We start from the raw sequence: 24532 nt of genomic DNA, 5'->3' as shown, positions 1-24532 counted from the left end.
TCAGCAAGCACACTCAAGTGAAGATGCATGGCTATGTCACGTGCTCTTCGGAAAAGGAAAAACAGATTTTGAAAATAAGCATGTAACAATTATCTTCCAACAGTAACTAGGACAACCGCTAATTTGGCAACAAAGAATGATGTGTTGTCAAAGCAGTATGGAGAATTTTATGCTTCACTAAGCAGAGCAGTATATCAGTCTGTATATATTTCTCTCCCTTACTCTAAATAGAATTGTTGTGAAGAAGGCTGCCGCCTTTAAGTTTTTTTTTCTTAAAGTTTTCCTTAAGGAGTAAACAATGCCTTTTGTAATCTAATACAAATAAACATGCATAGAAATAAGCAAATAAATAGCGGCAGCTTGAGAATATACAATAAGTCTCTTTCAAAACCTGTTTAACAAATACAGTACCTAAATATACAAGCAACCTGATCTGTCATACATTAGTTTCGGTAGGTTTAAATTTTGTTTCCTTTATACTCTTCTGTCAAAATACGCCTCTCTCTGCAGAGACTCCCAAAGATTATAGAGAAGTGGCTTTCAAGTCCTTAAAATTCCACACAAGTTCTAGTTTTAGTTCTGACAGTTCCTTATTCAGAGGTCAAGTTCTATATGAATAAGACAGCTGATTTCTGCTGTCAGTCTACAATCATATAAATCTATATACAGCAAATTATAAACAAACTAACAAGAGTTTCACTTCTCTCAAGAAAATTAGATTTTTTTTTGTAATAACATTTATAGCATAAGGCTGATTTCTGTATTTTTATTAAGATGTTTGACAATATAACTGAACACCTACTTTTTTATACTAGCAATTACGAACAATCACTATTGCAAACAAGGTAACAATCGGAGCAGGAGTTTGATGAAGACATTTTTACTTTGTGTACACTCATAATAAACAGGTTGTCTCACCAAAATAAAATTTAAAGAGAGAAGAAAAGCTTGACATATGCCATATATTTATCCACCTTCTAAAAAACTTCAGGTGCAAAAAGGTTTAATTTGTGATGCAGGTGGAAAATTCATTCATTTAAACACCAAATCCAGGGGAGGGGGGTGTTGACTGGTTAAAAAAAAAAAAAAAAATCAGTTGTCACAATTTTGAGAAATACTATTATAAAGTATGAATATAAGTAAAAAAATGTATGAAACATGACCATATCTAAAATTAGCCATACCATTTATGTTGAGATATGTAATGTATTCTTGAGATAGCTCAGATTAAGACTGAGTGAAGCAAAATTCCACTCAAAGTTAAAAAAAATAAAAAATAAAAAAAAAAGGGTTTGCCTATCCCAACAGTAACATGTGCAAGGCACAAACCAGCCATGGACAGGGCACCAGCCCATCACATCCATCCATCTTCCAACCCGCTGAATCCGAACACAGGGTCACGAAACATTTAAAATACAGTGTGATAAATATCTGACTAAAAATATTTTGATGTATAACTTGAGACAGTACACCACTGTATAATGTTTCAGCATTTCCTTATGTTCTACCAAAAAGCATCTACTCCTTTTAGTCCCTGGTATTTGCAACCAGTGTGCTTGTATCACTGCAGAACATTGCAAAGGCCATAAACAAAAAACATGGATCATAAAAGACACCCAAATAAATATGAAAAATGTTTATTTAAAGATATTGAACCTGTTGTTTATGAAAGACGTAAGGTAAGGAAGATGCTAAGTAAAAGCCTATAGAATGGTAAAAAAAAAAAAAAAACACATTTGGACATGCATGTTCTTATTACATTAAGAACTCCCTGCGTGGAGTTTGCATGTTCTCCCCGTGTCTTCGTGGGTTTCCTCCGGGTGCTCCAGTTTCCCAACCACAGTCCAAAGACATGCAGATAAGCAGAATGGGGATTCTAAATTGGCCCTAGTGTGTGCTTGGTGTGTGTGTCCTGCGGTGGGTTGGCGCCCTACCCGGGATTGGTTCCTGCCTTGCGCCCTGTTCTGGCTGGGATTGGCTCCAGCAGACCCCCCATGACCCTGTGTTCAGATTCAGCGGGTTGGAAAATGAATGGATGGATAAATTTAGCATAATTTTACCAAACTTTAAAACTAGGTAGCATTAAATATATTTAGGTGTAAATATATCTATCTATATTGAATAATAAACTAATCAAAAAGGTCTAAGTACTTATAATTCTGACCTATCTCAAAGACTGAATTTGTGTTTTCAATTTAGTAAACAGAAGCAAAATGTTACATCGGAGAACAAAAGCTAATAGTACCCTACGTAAATAATGCACATTACTTTTCTTCGTTAGAGCCTCCGTTTGATTTACATCAGAGTGCTATGGTTGCGTCGTCTATTTTATATATATATATTTTTTGTTCTTTATTTCGCCTTATACAATTTCTTGTATTAGGAATTTGGTAGTTTTCGCATACCCCTTGGGGTCAGAGCGCAGGGTCAGCCATTGTACAGCGCCCCTGGAGCTATTACTGATTAAGGGCCTTGCTCATGGGCCCAGCAGAGCAGTGGCCTTTTTTGGCAGTGACGGGGATTTGAACCGGCAACCTTCGGGATACCAGCGCAGCTCCTTAGCCTCAGAGCCACCACTCCGTACTGCAAGTCTCTTTGTTCTATGATTAGCTTACGTCGAGTTTTTTTTTTTTTTTTTTTTTTTTTTTTTAACTTATTTGATCGTTGCCGATCGAAGCAAGAAGAAAATCTTACGCTTATTTCCCAGATTCTTAGGAACATGTAACGCAGTCAAACTGCGCATCATAAACTGAGTTTTATTTATGTTTTGACAATATATGTTAAAACCATAAAAAATACAAATTTAAAATTAATTTTGTATGATTTAGTGTACGAAATCTGGGTCGCGAGAAGACGAGACCCGTTTTAGCAGCATCGGGCGTAAGGCACAGTTCTCCACGAACAAACTAAGGGCCCTTAACAAAAGTTTAAAACATTAGAACTGTAACAGATATGTACAAACCGTTTTGGCTTTTATTATATACAACCTTTTATATAAGCAAACAACTTTACTTAAATTTACAGTACCTGGGTATATATAAACGCACCCGTCCATAACGTTCTGTGCAATCTATATTCATTTTCATCCTTCATTTATAAAGATAGTCTTCCCAGATAATATTAACATGACTTTATTTTGCCAACATATGCGTTAATTTCAGAGGCCCATATCTGCAGCTAATCATTAATATGTCCTAAGCATCAAAGGCAAAATGATCACTGCAGAATAAGATACAATGCTGGACCCCTTAAATCTGCACATGCTGATAAAATCTCTTGTCGGGTAGCCATAAACCTATGCTTGAAAACCAGGCAGGGAGAATGCTTAGCACAGCGAGTTTATGTTCAGTATGTTAAAGCAAATTTTATTTTATCCGTGAACCGGGAAGGATAAGGAAAAAATTAAAGTTAAAAGTTTGAAAATGGCAAGGCAACCCAGATAGTAAAAAAAAAAAAATATATATCCCTTTGGCATAATGTCGAGAGTGAATAACAGAGCTCTAGAATCACTTAATAATGTAGACGTTTTACAGATGACCATACCAAACACTAACGAGCACGCCCTTCTCGTGCTGTATTACAACAGAACTACTTTACTTTAAAACTTTCTAACGTCCAACATTAACGTTCCACATAAATGTTTATATATGGAGTGAGCTCTCTTCTCGGAGAAAGAGTTAAGAGCACTAACGAAAACTGAAGTTAGACGAATGGTCATTCAGTTCAAGTGGTTAAACCATTGGCTCCGAGGAATTTATTGTCGATTTCACGGACACATATATAAATGTCTTTTTTTTCTAATCGTGAGCACAAGACATATCGTAAATATAATATGCACGTCTTCACACAGTACCTGTGACTCTTCAGCAAGCTCTGGTCACCTGCCTCCGTCCATCTATTCTTCTCTGTACGGGTCGCTCCTTAGTCTGCTGCTTGTAACAGGTGTCTACAACGATAAACGTCCATTGCGTCATCGGCGCATTCCTGCTACAAAAAAGCGCGCGCAGCACAGGAAAATTAGTCCGCGCAGGAAGCTAGCGTCACCTTCCTCGTTCACGTACAGGCGCGCGCCCCAACATGCATTGTTGGAGATGAAGGAGAGTCAGACTGAAACGGGCAGATGATGGAAAACTAGTGGCCACGGCAGGTCTCCAGCCAGCGTTATAAGTATTTGTAATGGGGATGGGCAAACAGGGTTTTCTTGTTGTGTGTTTAATTTTAAGCATGGTGCTTTGTGTGCTTGTGAATCTCGGCATGTCACTTCAGACCCTGGCGTTAGATTGTTCAGAAAGGTTCAATATTCAATAACTAGAGCTCCAGGTATATCCCGATGGACTCACACAGACGGCATGTTTTCATTGCAGTTAGGGACTCACACAGACGGCAGGTTTTCATTGCAGTTAGTCAATTACTCCGGGATTACGTGACTGGACTTGCTGGTATACTGTACATAGAAAAATGTTTTAATTATTTAATGTTATTTTTATATATTTTTGAGCACTGAATTCAAAGATGAAAACATTTTTTCTCCATCACATAACATTTTTCCACAAACATTTTTTAGCTTTCAGTTAGTTTTGTAATTGTTTTTGTACAACAATTAAATAGCAGTATTTTATTTTTTGGATAATTTGTTTGAATGTAAGATTTTCTAATATTAACATCTATGTTTAAAGCAAAACAGTTATTCTATTTGATAATAAGGCTCATATGTGGGGACCAGAAAGTTCTGTCTCAGCAAACATGCACACAGTGGCTCCCTGTGGGCAGGGCCATCTTAACAGCATTATATGCCCCCTGGGCAAAACAGCGCACTGGGGCCCCTACCTACACAACCTCTCAGCAAGTCATAACATAACATAGATTACAATGGGGCCCCTGTCCTCGTGGAGCCCTCCGGGCAACTGCCCAGCGTGCCCATGCGTTAAGATGACCTTGCCTGTGTGCAGACCATGGGCAGTGTGGCCTTTGCGAAATCCAATTAATTACAGCACTGGCCCAGTGTAGGGGTTACTGCAGGGGGCTGCAACAAGCATGCACACAGTGGCCCCCTGTCAGCAGACCAGGGGCAGTGTGGGCATGGGAAACCCAATTAACTACCATACTGGCCAAATATGGGGGCTACTACAAGGCCAACGTTCCTCTAGTGACCCAGAAAGGCTTAATCGCTGGTAGTACAAGTTCAGTGAGTCCCACACTGGCTCAGTGATTGTTTGGTAATGTTGGCCAATGTAATCACAACCCTGCAGTTTCCCACATTTTAATGTTCTTGCAGAGTAAGTAATACAGAAAATTAGCATTTTCAGTGGGTGTTAGATTTTGACTGCAAAGAATAAATTACAATATGAACAACTTTAAAAAGTATATTTTTTTTATGTTGGCTAAAACTGCACAATTGTTTTTTATATATTGTTGGTAATGTTCTCATGTTCATGGTAAGGGGTGGTACAATGGTAGTACTGCTGCCTCACAGTTAAAGAGGACATGGTTCACATCCCAGATCCACAAAGCATGGAGTTTACATGTTTTCCCCATGTTGGTTTCCTCCAGGTGTTCGTCCCCCCCCAATCCCCCCCCCCCCCGTCAAAAATCATGTAGGTTGGGTGGACTGGTGGTGCTAAATTGGCCCTGTGTTGTGTGAGTATTACAGACAGTTCATTTTGCCTTTTCCAGACAGCACTTGGCAACTATGTCCTACAGAGATGGTATCCATGTCCCAGTGATAATCTGCCCTGTTTTAACTGTTCACTGTTTTGTGGTCCTTAGCTGAGCTGTTGCCATACCAGCACACAATGCAGCCTGTCAGGATGGACTGTACAGCACATTTATTAAAGTAGATGAGAGCTGCTAGAGACATTCAAACCTTCCTTGGACATCTGAGAAAGAAAAGTCATTGATAAGCCTTTTTGATGACTATGTTATTGTCCTGACATCACTTTCCTCTCAATAGGCTGTCTCACCATTATATGTGATGAACCCTATGATGGTGGAATCATCAGCAAACTTATGATTGTATTGGATCTGGTTATATAGTCAGGGATGAACAGAGAGACTCAGAGGGGAGCCAGTGTTCAGAATCATCATGGAAGAAGTGCGTCTACCAGTCCGTAAGTGCTGGGGTCTGCCAGTCCAAGTCCAAGATCCAGTTGCACAGGGGGGCACGAAGACCCATCTAGGTCAAGGAGCTTGGTGATCAGTCTGGAAGGAAGAACAGTGTTGAAGGCAAAGCTGTAATCTACACATAACAGTATGACATAAGCTGACACAAGAGCTGTTTTTATCCAGATGTTCCAAGGTGTTGTACAGTGTAAGGACTACTTGTGTCCTCTGTAGATCTGTTGGGTTTGTAAGCGAACTGCTGGGAGTCTAAGCTGCATAGAATAACACTCTTAACGAGTCCAAACATCAGTCTCTCAAGGAATATCATGATACTTAGAGTTAGCGCTACTGGACATTCCACACTGTTTTCCTTGAGCACTGGAATGGTATTTGTATTTTTAAAATAAATTGGAACCATTGCTTTACTCAAAGAAAGGTTAAACATGCCCTGAAAAACATCGAAAAGCATGTTTTTAAACCTTTTCCACTAATTTGATATGTTCCTGCTGCCATTTTACTGTTGATTTTGTTGAAAGCCTTCCTCAAATCCTCTGCAGTGATAGTGAAGGTACAGTTGTGCTCCCTATTGCTGCGTTCATAGTGGGCATAAAGACAATGAACTTGTCTGGATGAAAAGAGCGCCTCTAGTGGCAAGTGGCGTCAACCAGCTCTTGATTCATGACACATTGTGAGTGCTCCTAAACTGTACAATTCTAAACATCTGCCATAGTGCCCTTTCGCCCGATGTGATCACATTTCGGAGTTCATACCCTCTGCTTATGTAGGCTTCTACGTCACCAGACTAATGTAACGGCGCGAGCCTTCAGCTTCCTGTGAATTTCACCATTAAACGAGATAAAGTGTTGCTATTACTGCTTAATTATAGGCTTGGGTTAACAAAGTCATTTTTTCAAAGTACTATCAAAAGATAGAGCCCGTTTAACATATTTGTGATTGTAACATTCTAATTGTATTGTTTATAGTGTTAATGAATGCAAAAAATAAAAATACAATAACAAAATTAAATATTTTTTATTACAGTTTTGCAGACCTGTGGTAATGCTACAGAATAAATCTAAGGACTCTAGCACCCCATGGAGGACACAGCAATTGGAGGTTTGAAGCTGAAAATTATGAAAATTTAATTTAAAAAAAATATGTTTATTCAGCAACAAAAAAGTGAAGAATGGTTAAAGACCATTAAATGAATAAAGATTTACGTAATCACTGATCCAAACAAAAAAGTAAACGTTAGCTTTTATTTTAAAAAGAGGCATGATTTAATGATAGGTTAACGTAGGAGAAGAATGCAACAAGCATGATGAAACTTTAGATAGTCGTTTTGAGTGAAGTAATCCAGGGAAGCTACACATTCTTGAAATGCAGCAACACAGAAGGTTTTGGATTGTGTAGTAGTTATTTTACTAAATTAGTTATGATTGTGGAGGTGTCATAGCCTGGGTGTTGACTGTGCTGTGTCTGCACGTTCTCCTGATATCCACATGAGTTTTCTTTAAAGATTTTGGGTTTTGTTCATGTCTCAAAACATTCAATTAGGGTTAATCAGTGACTCAAATCGACCCTGTGTGAACAACTGTGAGTGTAGTGAAATGTTCAGTGTTGGTTCCTGCCTTGCTGTCAATCCTGCTAAGATTGGTTGCAGCCCTTGTGATACTGTACTGGATTACATACGGTAGATACACTATGTAAATGAATGGATGGATACAAGTTCTGATAATGAAACCTGCTTTGTGGTCCTTCGTTTTACTACACTCATTACTGGTTGTCATAAGGACAAATTTGTTGCAGGCTTTTAAGTTTTCACAATGTAAACATGCATTTTGTAAACTGAGAAATTCTAATAATTTGATAACCTGGGCCAGACACTATCCTGGCCACATCAGGGGTAAGACAGGAGCCAGGCCTGGAAGAGCACACTCGCTCACACCCCAACACTTATGGAACAGGGCCAGTTTAGAGTCACTTATTAATCTAGTTTGTATGTTGGAGAAAACCAGAGTACTCACAAAAAGACAACTGGTCATGATAATAATAACATAAAATGTATCACCTTTATTATAGCACCTTTCCCATGATAGAGAAGGTCCAACTCCACAGCGCCTGTTCACAGACTAAGATTTGAATTTAGGATCCTGTATCCTATTACCTACTGTTCATTAAATATGAAGTCAATTTGATCTAATGTTTAGCTTTAAAAGTGTGAAATGAAAAAAATGAGAACAAAAATTAAAACATGGTAACTACAGCAAGTAAAATGGTCTCTAAAAAAGAAATTTTCAACTGTACTATACAATTCAGCGAGTCCTGGACTGAAGGGATATCTAATGAATTAGCACGCTAATTCATATCAAGTCAATATTGGGCCCTTTTCCCTCAGTATGGCACAATATGCCTTCAATGTAAGCACATCCCTGCAAACCAATACTTAGACACTTTTTAATGCAGAGCAGTAGGTAGAATAAAATTCCTGTGAGATGAGAACAGTGGGATTTATTTTGCAAAAATGCAGCACTCGAGTAAGAGCTCAATGCAGGTTTACAAGCTTCTCATAACTAACCTAAATGCATCTGATAACATGATTAATAATAGTAGAATGATATTTATGAAGGGCATGATTCACTCCAATACATCTCCCTGATGTATGATGGCCAAAAACTCCGCTTTTCAAGCCTTGAGATAGACTTGAGCACCGCTGACCACCCAGGAGATGTCACTAGGTGACTCCATCAGACACAAAGACTTGCCTAATTAGTCTACAGCTTGCTTTAAAAACACAGTTCTAACAAACTTGGCTCTTTGCTCACTAGACACTATCTGTCATAGAAAGACCAGGTGGAATTTTGTTACTAGCACTTTGCAACACAAATTACAGCTTAAGGGATATTTGAATGAGAAAAGCAGTTTATCTTTTTGTACGAATACATAATGAGTACAAAGTGATGTTGAACGCTTTTGCCTCCTGATCCGTTATCCATAAAAAACTTCTCTGCCTTCTCTGTCCTGTTAGAGCAATCACAACCACCTGCACCACCTTCTGTCCACTATTTCTGGTTAGGAACAGACCAGGCCAACTTATCTTCAACAAAAGGATATCATCAGCAACCAGTACAGATGCAACATGTATCTTCCCAAACTGCATACTCTAGCAGCCTTAATCTACACCTTGATATCTTGTTCATAAAATCAAAGAAAGATGTCGTACCCTGGGAGGATATGCATAACTACATTGAATGGACTTACCAAGTATACAAAGTCATATTTGCACAGCAAATACAAAAACCAACAGACAAGACACTCTGTAGCGGCCCTAAAACCACATGCCTGTATTCTTAAAACACCATCCAGAAATGACCACAGTGTAAACAGTCATAAGCTTTTGCCAAAGTCCAAAACAAAAAAAAACAGGACCCCCTGAGATATCTTTGAGCTACCATTAAAAAATGGATTGTAAAATTATAAATCTCCTTGTAATATTGATCATTTATTAAAATTTGTTAGCCACAACACTAAAGGTCTCAATCATAAATTCAAGAGCAGAATGTGCTTTCACATCTCAGCTCCTTAAGGTCAGATATACTGTAGTATTTTCTGCAAGAGACCCATCTTTGTGCCTCATTAATTTTGCATAGTGTGAAGGATTATAACTTGCCCATTCCTCCTCATAAAATTGCTTAAGATGGTTAGTTGGAAACCATGCTACAGAGCAATAGTTAGGTCTCCCAATGGATGTCTGATAAGGTTTAATGTCAAGACTGACTGGGCTACTCAAACACATCAATTTTCTTTATTTTAAGAAACTCCTTTGTTGCTCTAGCAACACTCTATTTATGAACAGAAAAGTGACCCAAAGTTTTTAGGCAGAGGCGAGCAGGTTTTTCTCCAGGACGTCTATATTGTGCAGCATTCACCTTCCTGTCACACCTAATGAAACTGAGTCCCTGATGCTGAAAAAAAACATCTCCAGAACAGGATTCTGCCATCACCACATTTTACAGTGGGAATAGTTGTAAGATGCTACTGTTTATACTGGTAGTGGTTCACAGTGGGTCGCCACTCAGATGATCATGCTTGATCAATAGCCAACTCTGACATTTGTGCTTGATTCACTGAGGATACGAGCTTTAAAAGCTCAGCTCAGAATTGATGAATTTTGCCTGTTCTGCTTCTTTTCCCCTTCTTTGTAGTTATATAATTTACCTGTGTTTGTGTGTACCTGGTTTGTATACCTTAAATTTACAGCTCCTGTTCTTTTTAATATTTGCCACCTTTTTAACATACTGATCAGGCTGTAATATCTGTTTCTGTACTGTATGTAATGTGTTCTCATAAGGATGCATGCTGTTATTTTTCTATCAAAAACAGACTCTTTATGATCACTGATTACCCAAAGACCTAGATAGGCCAAAAGGTTTAACGAGTTCTATAATAAACAAAAATTACCCAGAACTTGAACAACAGTGGTATAGGTTTTATAATGATATTTATTTTTCCCCAATAGAATCTATCATAATTTAAGTTTTAAAATGATGATTAAGTAGTTACAAATTATGAAAACAAAAAAAGACAGAGTACATCATGTGTACGAACACTCCAATTAACACATAGGGTGCACTACGAAAACATGTGACAAAAGAAAAACACATTATCTGTTTAAAGGACAAATATTCAACTAATAGCTATACAATATTTTAGAACTGTACTTTTCAAATTAAATAATACAATATATTCTTAACTTACTTATTCTATGCATCTTTATTAAAGAATATGGTCAAATGTCCCCATGAACATAAAAAAACTGGTTAATTTTAACTAAAACCCCTTTAAAATAGCAATGTGCAATGTGTTTAAAACACACATAGCAACATTGAAAAGTGGTATTTCCATCAAATTAACCATTTGAACCCAATAATGCACATCTTGAAACAAAAACTGGAAAATATATAAATATTTTTTTCTTCAAAATATGAATACTTTTAGTTGGTAAAGCAATACAAATAGATTTATGTTCTAAAGTTTTACTTTGTAACAAGGATTCCTCAAAACACAATCATCATTTACAGTATTTCAGAGCCTTTAATATTGCTTCCAGTATTACAAATTCTCTTCTGTCTTGAGAACAAGAAGTACCTATTGATTTGGCAGTGAAACGTGTCACGTTCACAATGTTGCATTTGGCTTTAACAACGACCACTATGTCTGTGATGAACTTGCAGCTGAGTCGCCATTAGCAGCAATAATGTCAGAAGAAAATGGAACCTGAAGGGCAAAGAAGAAAACAGATTATGAACTCATTATGTAATAATGCGTTACATTTCATCTCTTTATACAAAAATGTAAAGCAAATAGTTTACAGTCTCAAGCTGAGAAATAGCTATATTATAGGACAGAATTTGATCCATGTCTTTCAAAACATGGGAGGCGTGCAAGAATTGAATTTATTTGAAATAATACCACATACTTGTGACTAAAGTTTTACAGTTTGCATTATTGTATAAATTTGTCCGCTAGTTTTAAAAAGCAGAACAATACAATGATGTGCTACATCACTTACTCAATTGATGTTACTCTCTCCCACAAATTACGTAGTAGGAATAATGAGCAGAAGCAGACATAAGCCTGCTTTTTACTTTAAACAGCAGCTATATCCAAGAAAGATGGAGTTGATCTACACTTAGCACTTAGTATTGTTTTCAGTTTCACATAGTAAAAGCACATCTTTAAGCCACTATGACCAACCCTGTACTACACTTAACTTCAATCTGGGCAAAATTAGGTGGCTACCTGGCAGTATAACAGAAGGCAACAAATGGAAAAGTGCTTTGCAAGCAAAAGGCTAATCCATTTATAATAATAAATTTCAGGGCCCACTATCACCCACAAACACATTCACACTTTACCAGTTTTTAGAATTACCAATTAACCTAATGCACAGATCCTGGTAGAAGAAACTACATGCAGACTTAATGAGCACATGCTAACTACACAGACAGATGCTGTATGCTATTCAAACCCAGGGTGTCTGGACCTTGCACTATGGTATGGGAGAGTAGTGACATGTTGCATACGGATTTGACATACAAGTAAGAATTTCTCTGTACACATGACAATACGCCTACATTTTGCTTGTGTATGACTGTTTATTAGTTTACTATAAATAGCAAGTTAATGTATGTTGCCATGAAGTGCATGTATACTATGTATGTAGCCCAAAGAATTTTAAAAGTACATTTCCATGTATTCAAACTATTTCAAATCTGAAACATTCTAATCATAAGTTTACAGCTGACAAATGTCTCATTGCAAATGAAGGCATACCAAAAGCAGATTATGTGCTTGCGTGTGTGTGCATTATGTGTTATAACTGAATATCCTGTAATCTTACTGTAAAGATTGCCAAGATACCCGAAATCCATTTCCACTATTTAATAAAAAAGTTGGATTGACGGTTTATTTGATTATGTGTAATAGATGGATATTTCTGCATGTAGGGGTATATGAATTTAACTTTAATTTCAGTCCAATTAGAAAACATTAACTTAAGATGTTTGAGTTTGCACCAGAAATGTCTTAGATGTACCCTTCCATTAGGATAAGTTTTTTTTTTTTTTTTTTTTTTTTAATTTAAAACACCACCTTAATGAAAAGGTCTTGTATTCGGTCTTCAAAAGAATAGATCAGTGAATAGTTAAAAGTATTTGTAGATTTTTTGGTAATGCAAGATAAAACCGCATTAATGGATAACTGGGCTTCATTCCAGTACCTACATATAGTACAAGATATTGTTTGCTTGAATGTACTTCACCTGCTTAGTTAAAGACCAAGGAAAGTAAAATCAGATGTTTGCAAAAGCTACTAAAGGAAGGAAACTCAGACAATATACGGTATTACAAGAAACATGTGATGACTACATATAAATACTGTATATCAAAATGCCTAAATAAGCTAAAGTCAACATTGCTCATAATCCAAAGTTTTATTACATGGTAGAATTATTTGCCTTTTCATGGTTTGGCTCCTTACTGGCACCGTTCCTGCCAGGATGGGTTCCAAAGACAAACACCTGGAAAAAGTTAGATCAGAAAATAGGATTTACTGAAGAAAGCTACTGATGAAAGCTAATTCTAATTAGGGCTGCAATGATTGGTCGACGTAAATCGACGACGTCAACACAGATTTTTTATTGTCGATGTGTCATAAACATAACCTTCAAAAGAGGCTCCAGTCACAAAGAACCACATTGGTTTTTCTAACTGCAATGCACTACATGAACGTCTATTGTTTGTCAAGACTACACACAGTCCTACCAACGAAGAAAGAACATCTGAGGAGAAGAAGAATGTAGAGGAAAATAAACGTGGTTGCAATGGTGAGTTGGATAGAGGAGGGGGAAGGAGATGGAAAAAAAATTGAGACAGAAACCTTCTAAAGTGTGGGAGCATTTCACCGAAAAAGAAAAAAAAGCTGAATGCAGATTATGCAAAGCGAAGCTTTCTTTTCATGGCAGTACCACCGCCGTGCATGAGCATCTGAAACACAAGCATCCTGGATCTGTGATGCCGCCGTCTCTTGACAATTTATGCTGGCACTGTTAGTTAGTTAGGGTCAGATCAGGAGGGGGGTGGGGGGGGGGGGGGGGAGAGCGTGAACAAGACTGAGAAAATAAAAGTGAAAAAAGCCAACTTTTACAAGTAACAAATTTACACCCAATCTGTTCGTTTTCAAATAATATTGCATTAGTGCGATGATGTTTTCTGTTTGGCACTATTCAGGTCATACAATGATTTCTTCAAAATGTCACATATTTGTCAATCTTTTTTTTCCCCCGGTGCAGCGCACGAGCACGCAGGTGGCCGGTTGCTTGTGCCATAACAAGCTTGACCTGGCGGCGATCAAAGCACATGTGCTGTGCTAGGCATGTACAGGGTCCACTGAGAAAAGAAGAGCATTCATGGCTCACCTTGCAGAGGAACATTCTTTCCTCTGCATGTCCTGGAGTCCTGTGCAGACTGGGCAAGATCGGGGGGGTTCGGGGGGGGGGGGGTGGTACGCGGTCACTGATTACAACCGCAAGAAGGTACACGAATGAATATGAAGGATATAAATAATGTTGCATCTGTGCCACAACGTTTTCCGAAATGTACTATAAGGTCATAAGATGAATAATTCCAAATATCATATATACCTATGTCAGTTTTTTTGTCAGTGTGGCTTTTGACATCACAGGGCCATAAGGTGCATACTAATTCAGCATAAGCAGGTACACTCAATAAAATTGAATAAAAAAAAAATCAAGTGACAATGAGATACGAATAAGGCAGATTCGCCAGTGTTTGTGTGTCAGCTTTTATCCATCCAGATCAGAGAATCTCCAGTTCGATTGTCTCAAAACACCATTCACATCTACAGTTATTCCCAGTGTCAGATAAAAAGTAACTGCATCAGATCCCTGGGTGGGGGGGGCGGTAGTATGTAGCATGATTGTGACTGAGAGAATACAAGTGAAAAAAAAGGTAACTTTTTTACAAGTACTATACCTTTACAGTGGCTGTTACAGACGCAAATCAAATGTGTTTATTGTATAATATTAACAATAAGAGCAACTCACTACTCAAAACAGCAAATATACGAGGCAGTCAGGATCGAACTGGGGGACTCTTGATTATCAGTCAGCAATTCCTACCACTGCGCCACAGAAGCTATTGTATCATCCTTGAAACTTTTGTGAAAGTGTTTATTTGATCTTTGCACTTCAGACTTTACACATTATATAATTTATGTCTACATTGTCATTTATTACTAAAATATGAAAAACGTTCAACGATGTATTTTTTGGTTAAGTTAAATGCACTTTTTTTGTTTAAAGACTATGTGCACTCTAGTTTGTATTGTTTAATGTATTTCTTTTTTATTGTGACGGTCACACTAATATAAAAACATCTGATTATTTTCAAATTCATATGTTTCACTGGTTAGACATCAGAGTGACATTCACAGGTGGACAGATGTGCGCAGATGAGGCATGTGCAACCACAAATCACAGGCTTCAAAATAGTCAGGCATGAAATAATCGTGACTAATCGAAAAAAAAAATGGAAAGATTAGTCGACTACCAAAATAATCATTAGTTGCAGCCCTAATTCTAATCAAAATATAGACAACCAAACTATCTTGATTTCGTAATTAGCAGATTGACTTAAGTTAGCAATCTTAACTTTTTCATAGATTTAAAGAACTGGTTGTATCATACAATTATCTGAAATATTTTAATTGTAAAATGCATGGTGCAAATTCACATAAATGTGTTTTGACATCAGATATTTAAAACTGCCTTATTTGTCATTAAATGCTCACCATCTCTGAAACTATAATTTAACAAATACTAAAGGTAAAAACAATACTCATATTCTGTACTATAATGTAAACTGCACAATTACATGTGCCTACCTGGATTAGTAAATGCTACCAAACATTTGATGATGGGGGGGGGGGGGGGGGGGGAATACACAGAAGTGAATGATAAACAAAAGAAGGTGTGATTGATAAAATGAGGAAATCACTGTAGAGTTTTTGATTTAATACACATTTGTTGATATTTGAACAAATATACTTCTACAGCTTGCAGTGATTATGAAAATATTGACTGGGCTGCTGTTTTCGATTATTCACACAAAAAGATTTGAAACTTTGAGTTGCTTTTTGAATTTGGGACAATGCAAATTCATCAACTTTATTTTTGACAAGGATGCCTTTGAATGTGACAGACACATTTTTCAATGAACACCCTGTGACAAGACAGACTAAAATGGAAAGTTGCAAGAGAGTGTTAAGGGGTCTAACCAAATGAACCTGAATGTTTTCGCACAATGATGTATTGAAGATTAGAGATATTAAAGAACTTTCCTCTTTACCTATAATGACGAGACATTTTCACAAATTTAAATGGTCAAATGAGCTGATTATTCAGTCAGGCTACCCACAGCTTCCCAATGCCTTCTCACAGTACAGCACACCTATGTATTTCTCAGACAGTAGTAAAGCTTACAACCTCCTTTATCAGTGTTTGGAATGTGGTATCTGAAAACCCTCTTAATGCTTCTGCAACATTGATAATTCACACCCTTGACAGTAAGATAATGATGCAAAAGAGAGTTAGGAGAAGCATAAAGTGTTTTCTTCATACAAGCATAACAGGAAATGCAGAAACTAGTCTCATGCTAATGTCTCACAAAGTTAAATACCTGTAATGGAAAAGGGGAATTTAATCAATTGAAAGAATAAAATAATCAAAGTGTATTTAAGTCAACTGGGACACATTCTTATTATATAGCTACAAAGTGTTCAAAAGTAGGTTTATTCCAACAGATACAATGTGCTGACACACAATCCTTTTTTTGTGTGTTGAAGCAGCTGAACTGTTCTACTTGTGATCTGGTGACAAATTAGGGTTGTGCTGAAAATGGGCAAATGAAATGCAAGTCAACATTGCTCAACTCCTCTCCCCAGGCCTGGCCTGATTCAAGCAGCTTCCTTTAGTTGCCAGAAAATTTTAATAAATTGCAACATCTGTGATGTCAAATATGGCAGTAAATAATTTATTTATTAAGCCGTTAAATCTTTAAAACATTTAACACAATTCCGTTGTCTTTTTTAATTCCACCACTAGATGGAGCCAGTACAATACAAATGACATTTTTGGAAGACAACCTGAAACAGGAGCTTTAATATGATTTTTTAAGTAAAATAAAATAGTAATTGATAATACCTGTGTATACAATATGTATCTACACACACTTCATCATGAAAGGCACTACATAAACTGTAAAATATGCAGAGTCCTAATTCAAATGTCATATTATCTTCCTATGCTCAAATGTTTTTCCAGTATTTAGCCACTTATGAAAAGTACAGCTACATGGTAAAACTAGTGAACTGGAATGGCTGATGTACCATACATGGTAACCTACATATTTAGATTTCAGGGACTGGACAATGCAGTCTAAAGGATATCCTAGTACACATAAAATGACAAGTTCTGCAGTTCTAAATGTAAATGCATACAACATGAAAGAAAAAAAAAATCTTCCAGACGCGTTTTTTTTTTTTTTTTTTAACTGAAGCAGCATTTAGAAGTTTTACAAAAAGCAGTTTACAACTAACACCAAAACAGCACAGGTTCAACCACAGGGGAAAAAGCCCTAAAAGGCTGAAAATGTGCGTTTGTACAGATTTACTTCTTGAGAATATGTATGCAAGTCTATTATGTTTATCCAAATTAATCTAAAAAAAAAAGAAAAGAAAAGTTTTGTGACACCACCATGTTTTTTTTTTGTTTTTTTTAAGGTTTGGTATTATACTTCATTTCCTTTATTTACTTGAGTAACCTTTTTGCCCCGTTACTGATAACCAACTTATTTGATGGTAAAGTTGCAAATGTACTTTGATAGCAGTTCTTGTATTTTTATCCAAGTGATAATTTAATATCTATTTGTATAAACACTCTTAATGATACCTACAAATACACACGTTTACATTTTATGAACCATCATTTATGTACAATTATGGATGGTACATGAGACATTAAGGCCGACAAACTTCATTTTCTACACGAGGCGAGGTCTAGAGCCTTACCAATCAGAAATTAATGTAACAATAACTATCATGGTTAAGATGATTTTGGGAGAGATTCAAATGTTTCGGTTGTGTTTAATTGTTAAGTACACTTAATAGAAGGTGGATACAATTTTAACTGTTGGGTAGGGTTTACATTTTAGTTTTTTGCAACTGCAAAACAATACCTGAAGTCGACAATATTTTAAGTCACTTACAATACAACTTCAACTCTTAACACAACACTGCATTAACTATGGAAAAAATATTTTATTCGGAGTACTAGTCTGGAGTGGAACTAACTAGCTTCTGCACATGGTTGAAAAAGTGTAAGGAATGCAAAGTGCAGTTAACTAACAGTGGACAAAACATAAAGCTTGATTTTATAGGAGCTAATATGATAAACTTCAGAGTTTATTTTTTAAAACAAATATTTGCCCACAACTATCTTCAAATTTTCTTTTTATTCAAATGACCGAAACAAAACAAAAAATGGCACTGAGGGTTTTTTTTTTTTTTTTCTCCCCAGCCCAGCATTACCTAATCTAATACCTTAAGGACACTTTCGTCTGGATCATTTAGATCCAGTATGATTATGAATTTACCATATACTGAAAAGGTTAAATTCCAGTTTTCTATGTGTGAACTTTTAATCACATACTGTACCTTGTATTAAAAAAAAATTTCAATTGCAATAAAAAATATGTATACTGTTTTAACAAAACTGAAGTAAATCCAAATGCTTTCCACCATCCAAATCAATTAAACCATAACATGTACAAGATTCTCCTTTCATCACTCAAGAGGAGAAAATCAAATGAAAATGCATCCATCCATCCATCCTCTTCCACTTATCCGAGGTCGGGTCGCGGAGGCAGCACCTTGAGCAGAGACGCCCAGACTTCCCTCTCCCCAGCCACTTCTTCTAGCTCTTCCGGGAATGCATATTGTATAAAACAAGTTCTAAAAAGTGCACACTTACAAATGTATTTAAAATACAATAAAATAAAGTACAGCGGTGCACAGTGTTAAAGGATACACCAATATTAAACAGACATACATCATCACATTATTCACCAGGGTTCATGTCCCGGGTCCTCCCAGGGTCAGCTTGGGTTTCCTTTGGGTGCTCCGGTTTCTTCCCACAGTCCAAAGACATGCAGGTTAGGTGAACTGGCAATCCTAAACTAGCCCTAGTGTGTGATGGGTGTGTGAATGTGCCCTGTGATGGACTGGCACCCTGTCCAGGGTTTGCGCAACTCCTTGGCTGTATGCTAGCTGGGACAGGCACCAGCACACCACTTCGATCCTGTTTAGGACAAGGCAGGTTAGAAAATGAATGACTGACTATATTCTTATTGTAATATTAAGAATTACTGATCTTCCACTATTTTAATTATACTCATGGAACTGAGGCTCTGGTGTAGTTAGTACCTTGCGTGCACCAGAAATTCTTACAGCAGGAAAAGGTCTCTCCATGCATTCTCTAATAAATATTCAAGAACATTCTGCCTTTGGGAGAAAAAAAGTGTTCTGAACTGGAATATTATAACACCTGTATAGTGTGTAGTCCTATTGGAAAATCTCATCAGTCCTTACACAAGCAGTGAAGATTATCTGGAAAATCAGGATTAGTACAACTACGAAGAAGTGTGGTTAATTGTCATTAGACTTATCTGCTGGTTCTGGATTTTCTGTAGCTTAAAATTGTTCATAAGTGAACCAGGTTAGCCGTCCTAGTTAGAAAAAGCTATGTAACCAGTGGCAACACCATTATAGTTGCAGACGTGTGGATGTGGTAGGAGCCACTCTTAGATACAGATACAACGGTCTAATTTTCCATCAATCTATGGACCAATCTTTACTTATGGATTTGATCTCTCTGATTTTAGGGTGTGACTGAGATGGGGAGGTTGGCACCACTTGGGACTGATGATCTTTTTATGATATTGTACAGTAGACCCCTGCGAAGTTGCGGTTCAGAGTTCGCGGCCTCAGTCATTTGTGGATTTTTCCTTAGAACCTATCTAATAATTGTTAGCGGAAACTGCAAATATCCTCCGCAATTTTTATGGCTTTTATCATGGCAATACTGCACTGTAGAGAGACCAGGAAGCAACTGTTGAGGAAAATGCGGCTTGGGATGGTGAAAGTAGCCAATAGAATTTGAAACTGCAACTCCCAGCAGTCCCTGCAGTGGCTCTGATTGGTCTTCTGCTGAGGGTGCTGGGGCTGTTGGGGTCAAAGCATGTCAGCGCGGCTTTTAAAAAGGGGGCCGGTGACCAAAAGCAACAAAAAAAAAAAAGTTTGTAATTTGTGTTACAAGTTCCTGTCTGTCTGCCTTCTGTTGGGTTACCTGTACTTATTCATTTTGTCCTGGATCGTTTCATGTGTCTGGATTGTTTGCTGTCTTTCTGTGTACATGAGGACTGTAAGTGGATTTATGGTCATCCTGCAAAGAAAGGAGCACTCCTGAACCCGTTCACCAGTCTTCACCATTTCAGGAATTAGCGGTAGGACTATCTTTACATTTACATTCAACGTGCAGATCTCTGGACTATCTATTTTCATCGTTACATTTCATCCGTTACCGTTTTTCATGATTTACTCTGTGCTTTGTTGTATTTAATGAGTAATAGCTGTAAGGGGAACAGGGGTGGTATCGTTTTCATTTATTTCATTTGTTTTTGTTACATTCTTTATTTGCTGTTTGATTACCGGTTTGCTTTGTTTTTGTCTCCGTTTGTGAGTGTTTGCGGGTCGGGCCAAGGCTGGGTGCATCCCTGGAATCTCCACCATAAAAATAAATAAATCGCCGTCTTCTCGACGGTGTGAATCTTAGCGGCACTGGACTGCTACAGCATTATTTATTTCTCCTTGCTGCTGATTGACTGTGATGCATCTCCAGCAGAGTGTTCTTGTGTTTTCCTTTTTGTTCCTCTTAACCCTTAAACCTCCACAACCAGCTATAGTCGTTTCCCAGTGCCATTTGCGAGCACACAGGAGCTGATCAGTCAGTGCCGTACATTCGTTGAGCAGCCAGCTCATGACCACTGTCCGCCCCTTGTGAGCATGGGGCTGAACGCACCCCTGAAAGACACGGACGCTCCTCAAAAAACCCCTCTTAAAAAATGCTGATAGAATACTTTCACATTGCTCCCTTACTTGCTGGGCTTAGTTGCGGCTGCTCCGTCACATGATATGCTTTTCATGCTACACATACTTAAAAGCCTGAACAGCACCTGTCTTTTTTTGGCTGATTGCTTGGTTTCTCTCACCTCCCCCAGACATCCTCTGCTCCTGTTGCGGGTCTCACTCCCGTTGTGCTCTCCTATCATGTTTGTCTATTCTTTTAATCGAGAACTAACTGCATAATGAGCTTGTTTTACTTCTGAAAGAGACATGTTTGTTTGAAGTGTTTGAATAAAGTTCCTGAGCCAAGCGTAATACGCTGAAGCACTGCAGCCTCACTGTCCCTGGGATTGAGCCACTGCACTAGACTAGCCTGCCAGCATCAGCGCTTACCTCTGTGTGCTTGAGTGCAGCCATTTCAAGCGCAGTTGGCTCTGTGATCCATTGCGTCAGTTGCACCTTGTACATATTGTTCCAGTAGTTTTTTTTTTTTTTTTAAATAGTTTTTACAGTTCATTAGCAGTGTGTAAAATGATCAGTGTTGCAGTAATTGTGATACTCTTTGCATGAAAAAAATGTGTTCCATTAAAATTTCACTTTTTCTTTGTGAATTGTGACGTTTACTTAAAGTGCAGCAAAAATGTATTTGGCGTCCAGGGATGCATTAATCCCCAAGTATATGGCAGTTTAAGAGTTAAAGCCCCAAGATGCCGCCGAAACACCCTGCACCTTCTTAAGCTTCTGGCAATGAAAACGCGTTTGCATGAATTACAGTACATATAGCGGTAACATCGGTATTTTACATTCTAGCACTGCGGGTGACATATCAGTACAGTACTGTACAGTATGCTGGTTTACCTTTACATTCTTTTTTTTTTAGGTAATGTATTAAGCTGAGTTTGAAATTAAAGTGTTTTGGGGGCATATATAGGGTTTAAACAATTAAAGTAGGCACTTTTTTAGCCACATCCAAAACTCACGGTTTTCACAATTCGCGGGTGCTCTAGGGACGCAACCCCCACATATTTTGGGGGTGTACTGTACTCTATGAGATTGTTTTTACTTGGAAATGCCCTTTGTGTGAACACTGCATTCCATTAGGCTGCAGTAGTCAGATGTGCGTCTGCACACACATGTTTTATGATGCTTCAGTGAAGATGTTTTAGTAGCCCACAAAAAGGCAAGTCAAGAAAGTGAGTCTTGTATTGCATCATTTTTCTTATTTTATATGTGAATTGGTAATTGGTCATATTAGTAAAGTGGCACTTGCAGGTTAATGTAACCAAAAAATTTTCCTGACTAAAATATTTTCACACACCACGCTGGTCTTTAGAGCAAACATTGCCAACATTCTCATTTCAAACTGTGAAAAATAGAATAAAGAAAAAGAGAAAGAAATGTGAACTGCAGTCTAGTGTAAATATTATTAAAGCAGTTAAGACCTATTTACACATAGAGTACATATATATATACACACACACACACACACATTAAAAAAGTGAGAGGTCTCTTCCTTGTACAGGAGGGAAGAGACAACTGTGCAATCTAAAATTAAGCTAGAATATATAAATGATACCTTATACACTCCAGAGAAAACAAAGGCACATAGCACACCATCACATCCTTGCAAGCTTAACAACATTCCGCTACTGCAGCACTTAAAGCAAGTATACAGCAAACTGAATACTGTATTGTAACAAATTAACATTTAAAATGTGCGACAACATGCCTGTCAGAATTACAGCTGAAATTTCACTTATGGCTTTATGATTAACTGCATCTTTATCAGAGTAATTTTATATCAAGATTGCATTTGGCCAGTTGAACAACAAAAAAGGCTGTAACTCAGAATACAGAGACGATTACAAACCAGGATTCTTTAATGACTGTCTAATGGGGATTACCATTGAATAATTGCTTAATTCAAGAGTAATTAAGATTTATTTTATAGCATAGAAAATACACTATTCAAATCAACAAGGCACTAGTTCAGACTAACTGTAGATAAACAGGTGTTGTATGAGTTAGTAAACAGAATATCTCCCAATATTGTTCAGCTCACTACAAAGTTGAATCTGAAACAAAAGGAATGTGTGTGTATGAAGAAATTAACTTCAGCAGCAATCAGCTGTTTCCATAACACTACAGTGCAGCCTCACACTCTGCAGCTTTACAAGATGGTACTTGATCAGCCTGCTACATGACAGCTATTTGGGAAAGTACGGGTAAACCGATAGCTCTCTAAGCTGTTAAACCAGTTACTACAGCAGAGACAGATGCACAACAAAAAGGAAATTATACATGGAATATTAGGCATGTCATAACATTGTACCAAGCTATACCTGGGCACAGTTGGAAAATAACTCTCCCCCCAGTAGTAATTTTTTTAGCTGTGAACTGAACATCTACCCAAAAGAAAAAAAAAGCCAAAGCAAACAGTATAATTTATTTTCTGCCACAAAACTGAAAAAGAGATGGATTTCCACAATCTACGGTTTGGATCTCTATGTGCTTTTTCCACACAACATGTAAACCAGAGACTTTTTGATAGCAAAATCATTTTATCCCATCAAAAAGAAGTAGAAAACACAGTACCAGCTAAAATATCCATCTATTTATCATTTTCTAACCCACTTACCAAGTTCACAATCACCAAAAGGTAGTGCCCTATCCTGGTAACAATTACTATAAGACAGAAACCAACCATGAACAAAGATCATGGCCATCACACTATGCATACCAAGAAAGTTTATTGACACTAATTAACTTAACATTCATAGGTATGAAAACTGGAATACTGGTGATGATTCTGATTCTTTTGAACTACCCATTTAAGTGAATCGTTTTGATTCATTTTTAAAGTTTAGGGGGATGGTGTTCTTCTGATTGCATCACTAACACACACACATTATATAAACACACAAGTAATTGAAGTATAGACAATTTGAAAATTACGTGGTAACTACAACTGATAGAATCTGACACAATACAACACATTCATGATGGTTTATGGATAATTTAAACAAGCGCAGCGCTCTGCTATTAGTCCAGTTGAAGACTATACCATTGTCAAACTAACATTGATGCTCCTCTCTGGGACTGCACTAACTTTGAATATAGCACTGTAATGAGATTTCTTTGGGCAAAAGGAGTGAAACCTACTCTATCGGAAAGACAGAGACAGAGAGAGATTTAGTTGGTCTCACTTCCTCAGTAATGTTGATCAGTGAATTTCGCCAAAGCATTATTTACAGTGACTCACAGACTCTGTAGGACATAGCTATTGATAGAAAAGTAAATAATACAGGTTCTCAAAATGTTAATTTTATTAAACATATACAACATAAATAACGAGTTATCATCTGCTTGTCCCCAAATGTAGAGATCGACTGAAATATTTATTACTATTTACAAGATGTTTCTATCTTTTTGATAGAAGAAAAAGTGCACAGCATCAGCACAGAGTTTAGGGAACCTTCAGTGCAACTTTTTCTTTCAAAAAATAGAACGAGCCAGCGCATAGTTTCAATCATGACACATCACTTTGAATTTTCTGTCTTTAAAATACCTAAATATTTTTTTTCTGACTTTTGACAATTTTGGCATTTCTGTTTTGACAAAATATATGATTGTGCATCTCTGATTGTGTTCTTTCTTCTTTGATCTCACAGAG

At 37.3% G+C, this 24532-nt stretch overlaps 2 protein-coding genes across 6 annotated transcripts in view; both read right to left on the bottom strand.

The window, feature by feature from the left end:
• The window catches only part of grb14 (growth factor receptor-bound protein 14), a 363700-nt gene extending 359741 nt beyond the window's left edge, over positions 1-3959 (bottom strand). Inside the window, exon 1 of one of the 2 annotated variants that reach the window (XM_028806387.2) lies at positions 3854-3959. The gene's annotated coding sequence lies outside the window, so the exon portion shown is untranslated. The remainder of the gene's footprint in view (positions 1-3853) is intronic. The other variant, XM_028806385.2, reaches the window with a different exon arrangement.
• A 6622-nt stretch (positions 3960-10581) lies between these two features.
• cobll1b (cordon-bleu WH2 repeat protein-like 1b) overlaps positions 10582-24532 on the bottom strand; it is a 132285-nt gene continuing 118334 nt past the window's right edge. For all 4 annotated transcript variants that reach the window (XM_028806380.2, XM_028806381.2, XM_028806382.2 and 1 more), the window contains exon 12: positions 10582-11376. In XM_028806380.2, the coding sequence (XP_028662213.1) occupies positions 11311-11376 (66 nt within the window). In that variant the 3' untranslated portion in view covers positions 10582-11310. The remainder of the gene's footprint in view (positions 11377-24532) is intronic.

Source organism: Erpetoichthys calabaricus, chromosome 8 (genome assembly GCF_900747795.2).
Source record: "Erpetoichthys calabaricus chromosome 8, fErpCal1.3, whole genome shotgun sequence".
In the NCBI taxonomy this organism is placed as follows: Eukaryota; Metazoa; Chordata; class Cladistia; order Polypteriformes; family Polypteridae; genus Erpetoichthys; species Erpetoichthys calabaricus.
Note: the sequence above shows the minus strand (reverse complement) of the source record. Positions and strands in the feature narration are given on the sequence as shown.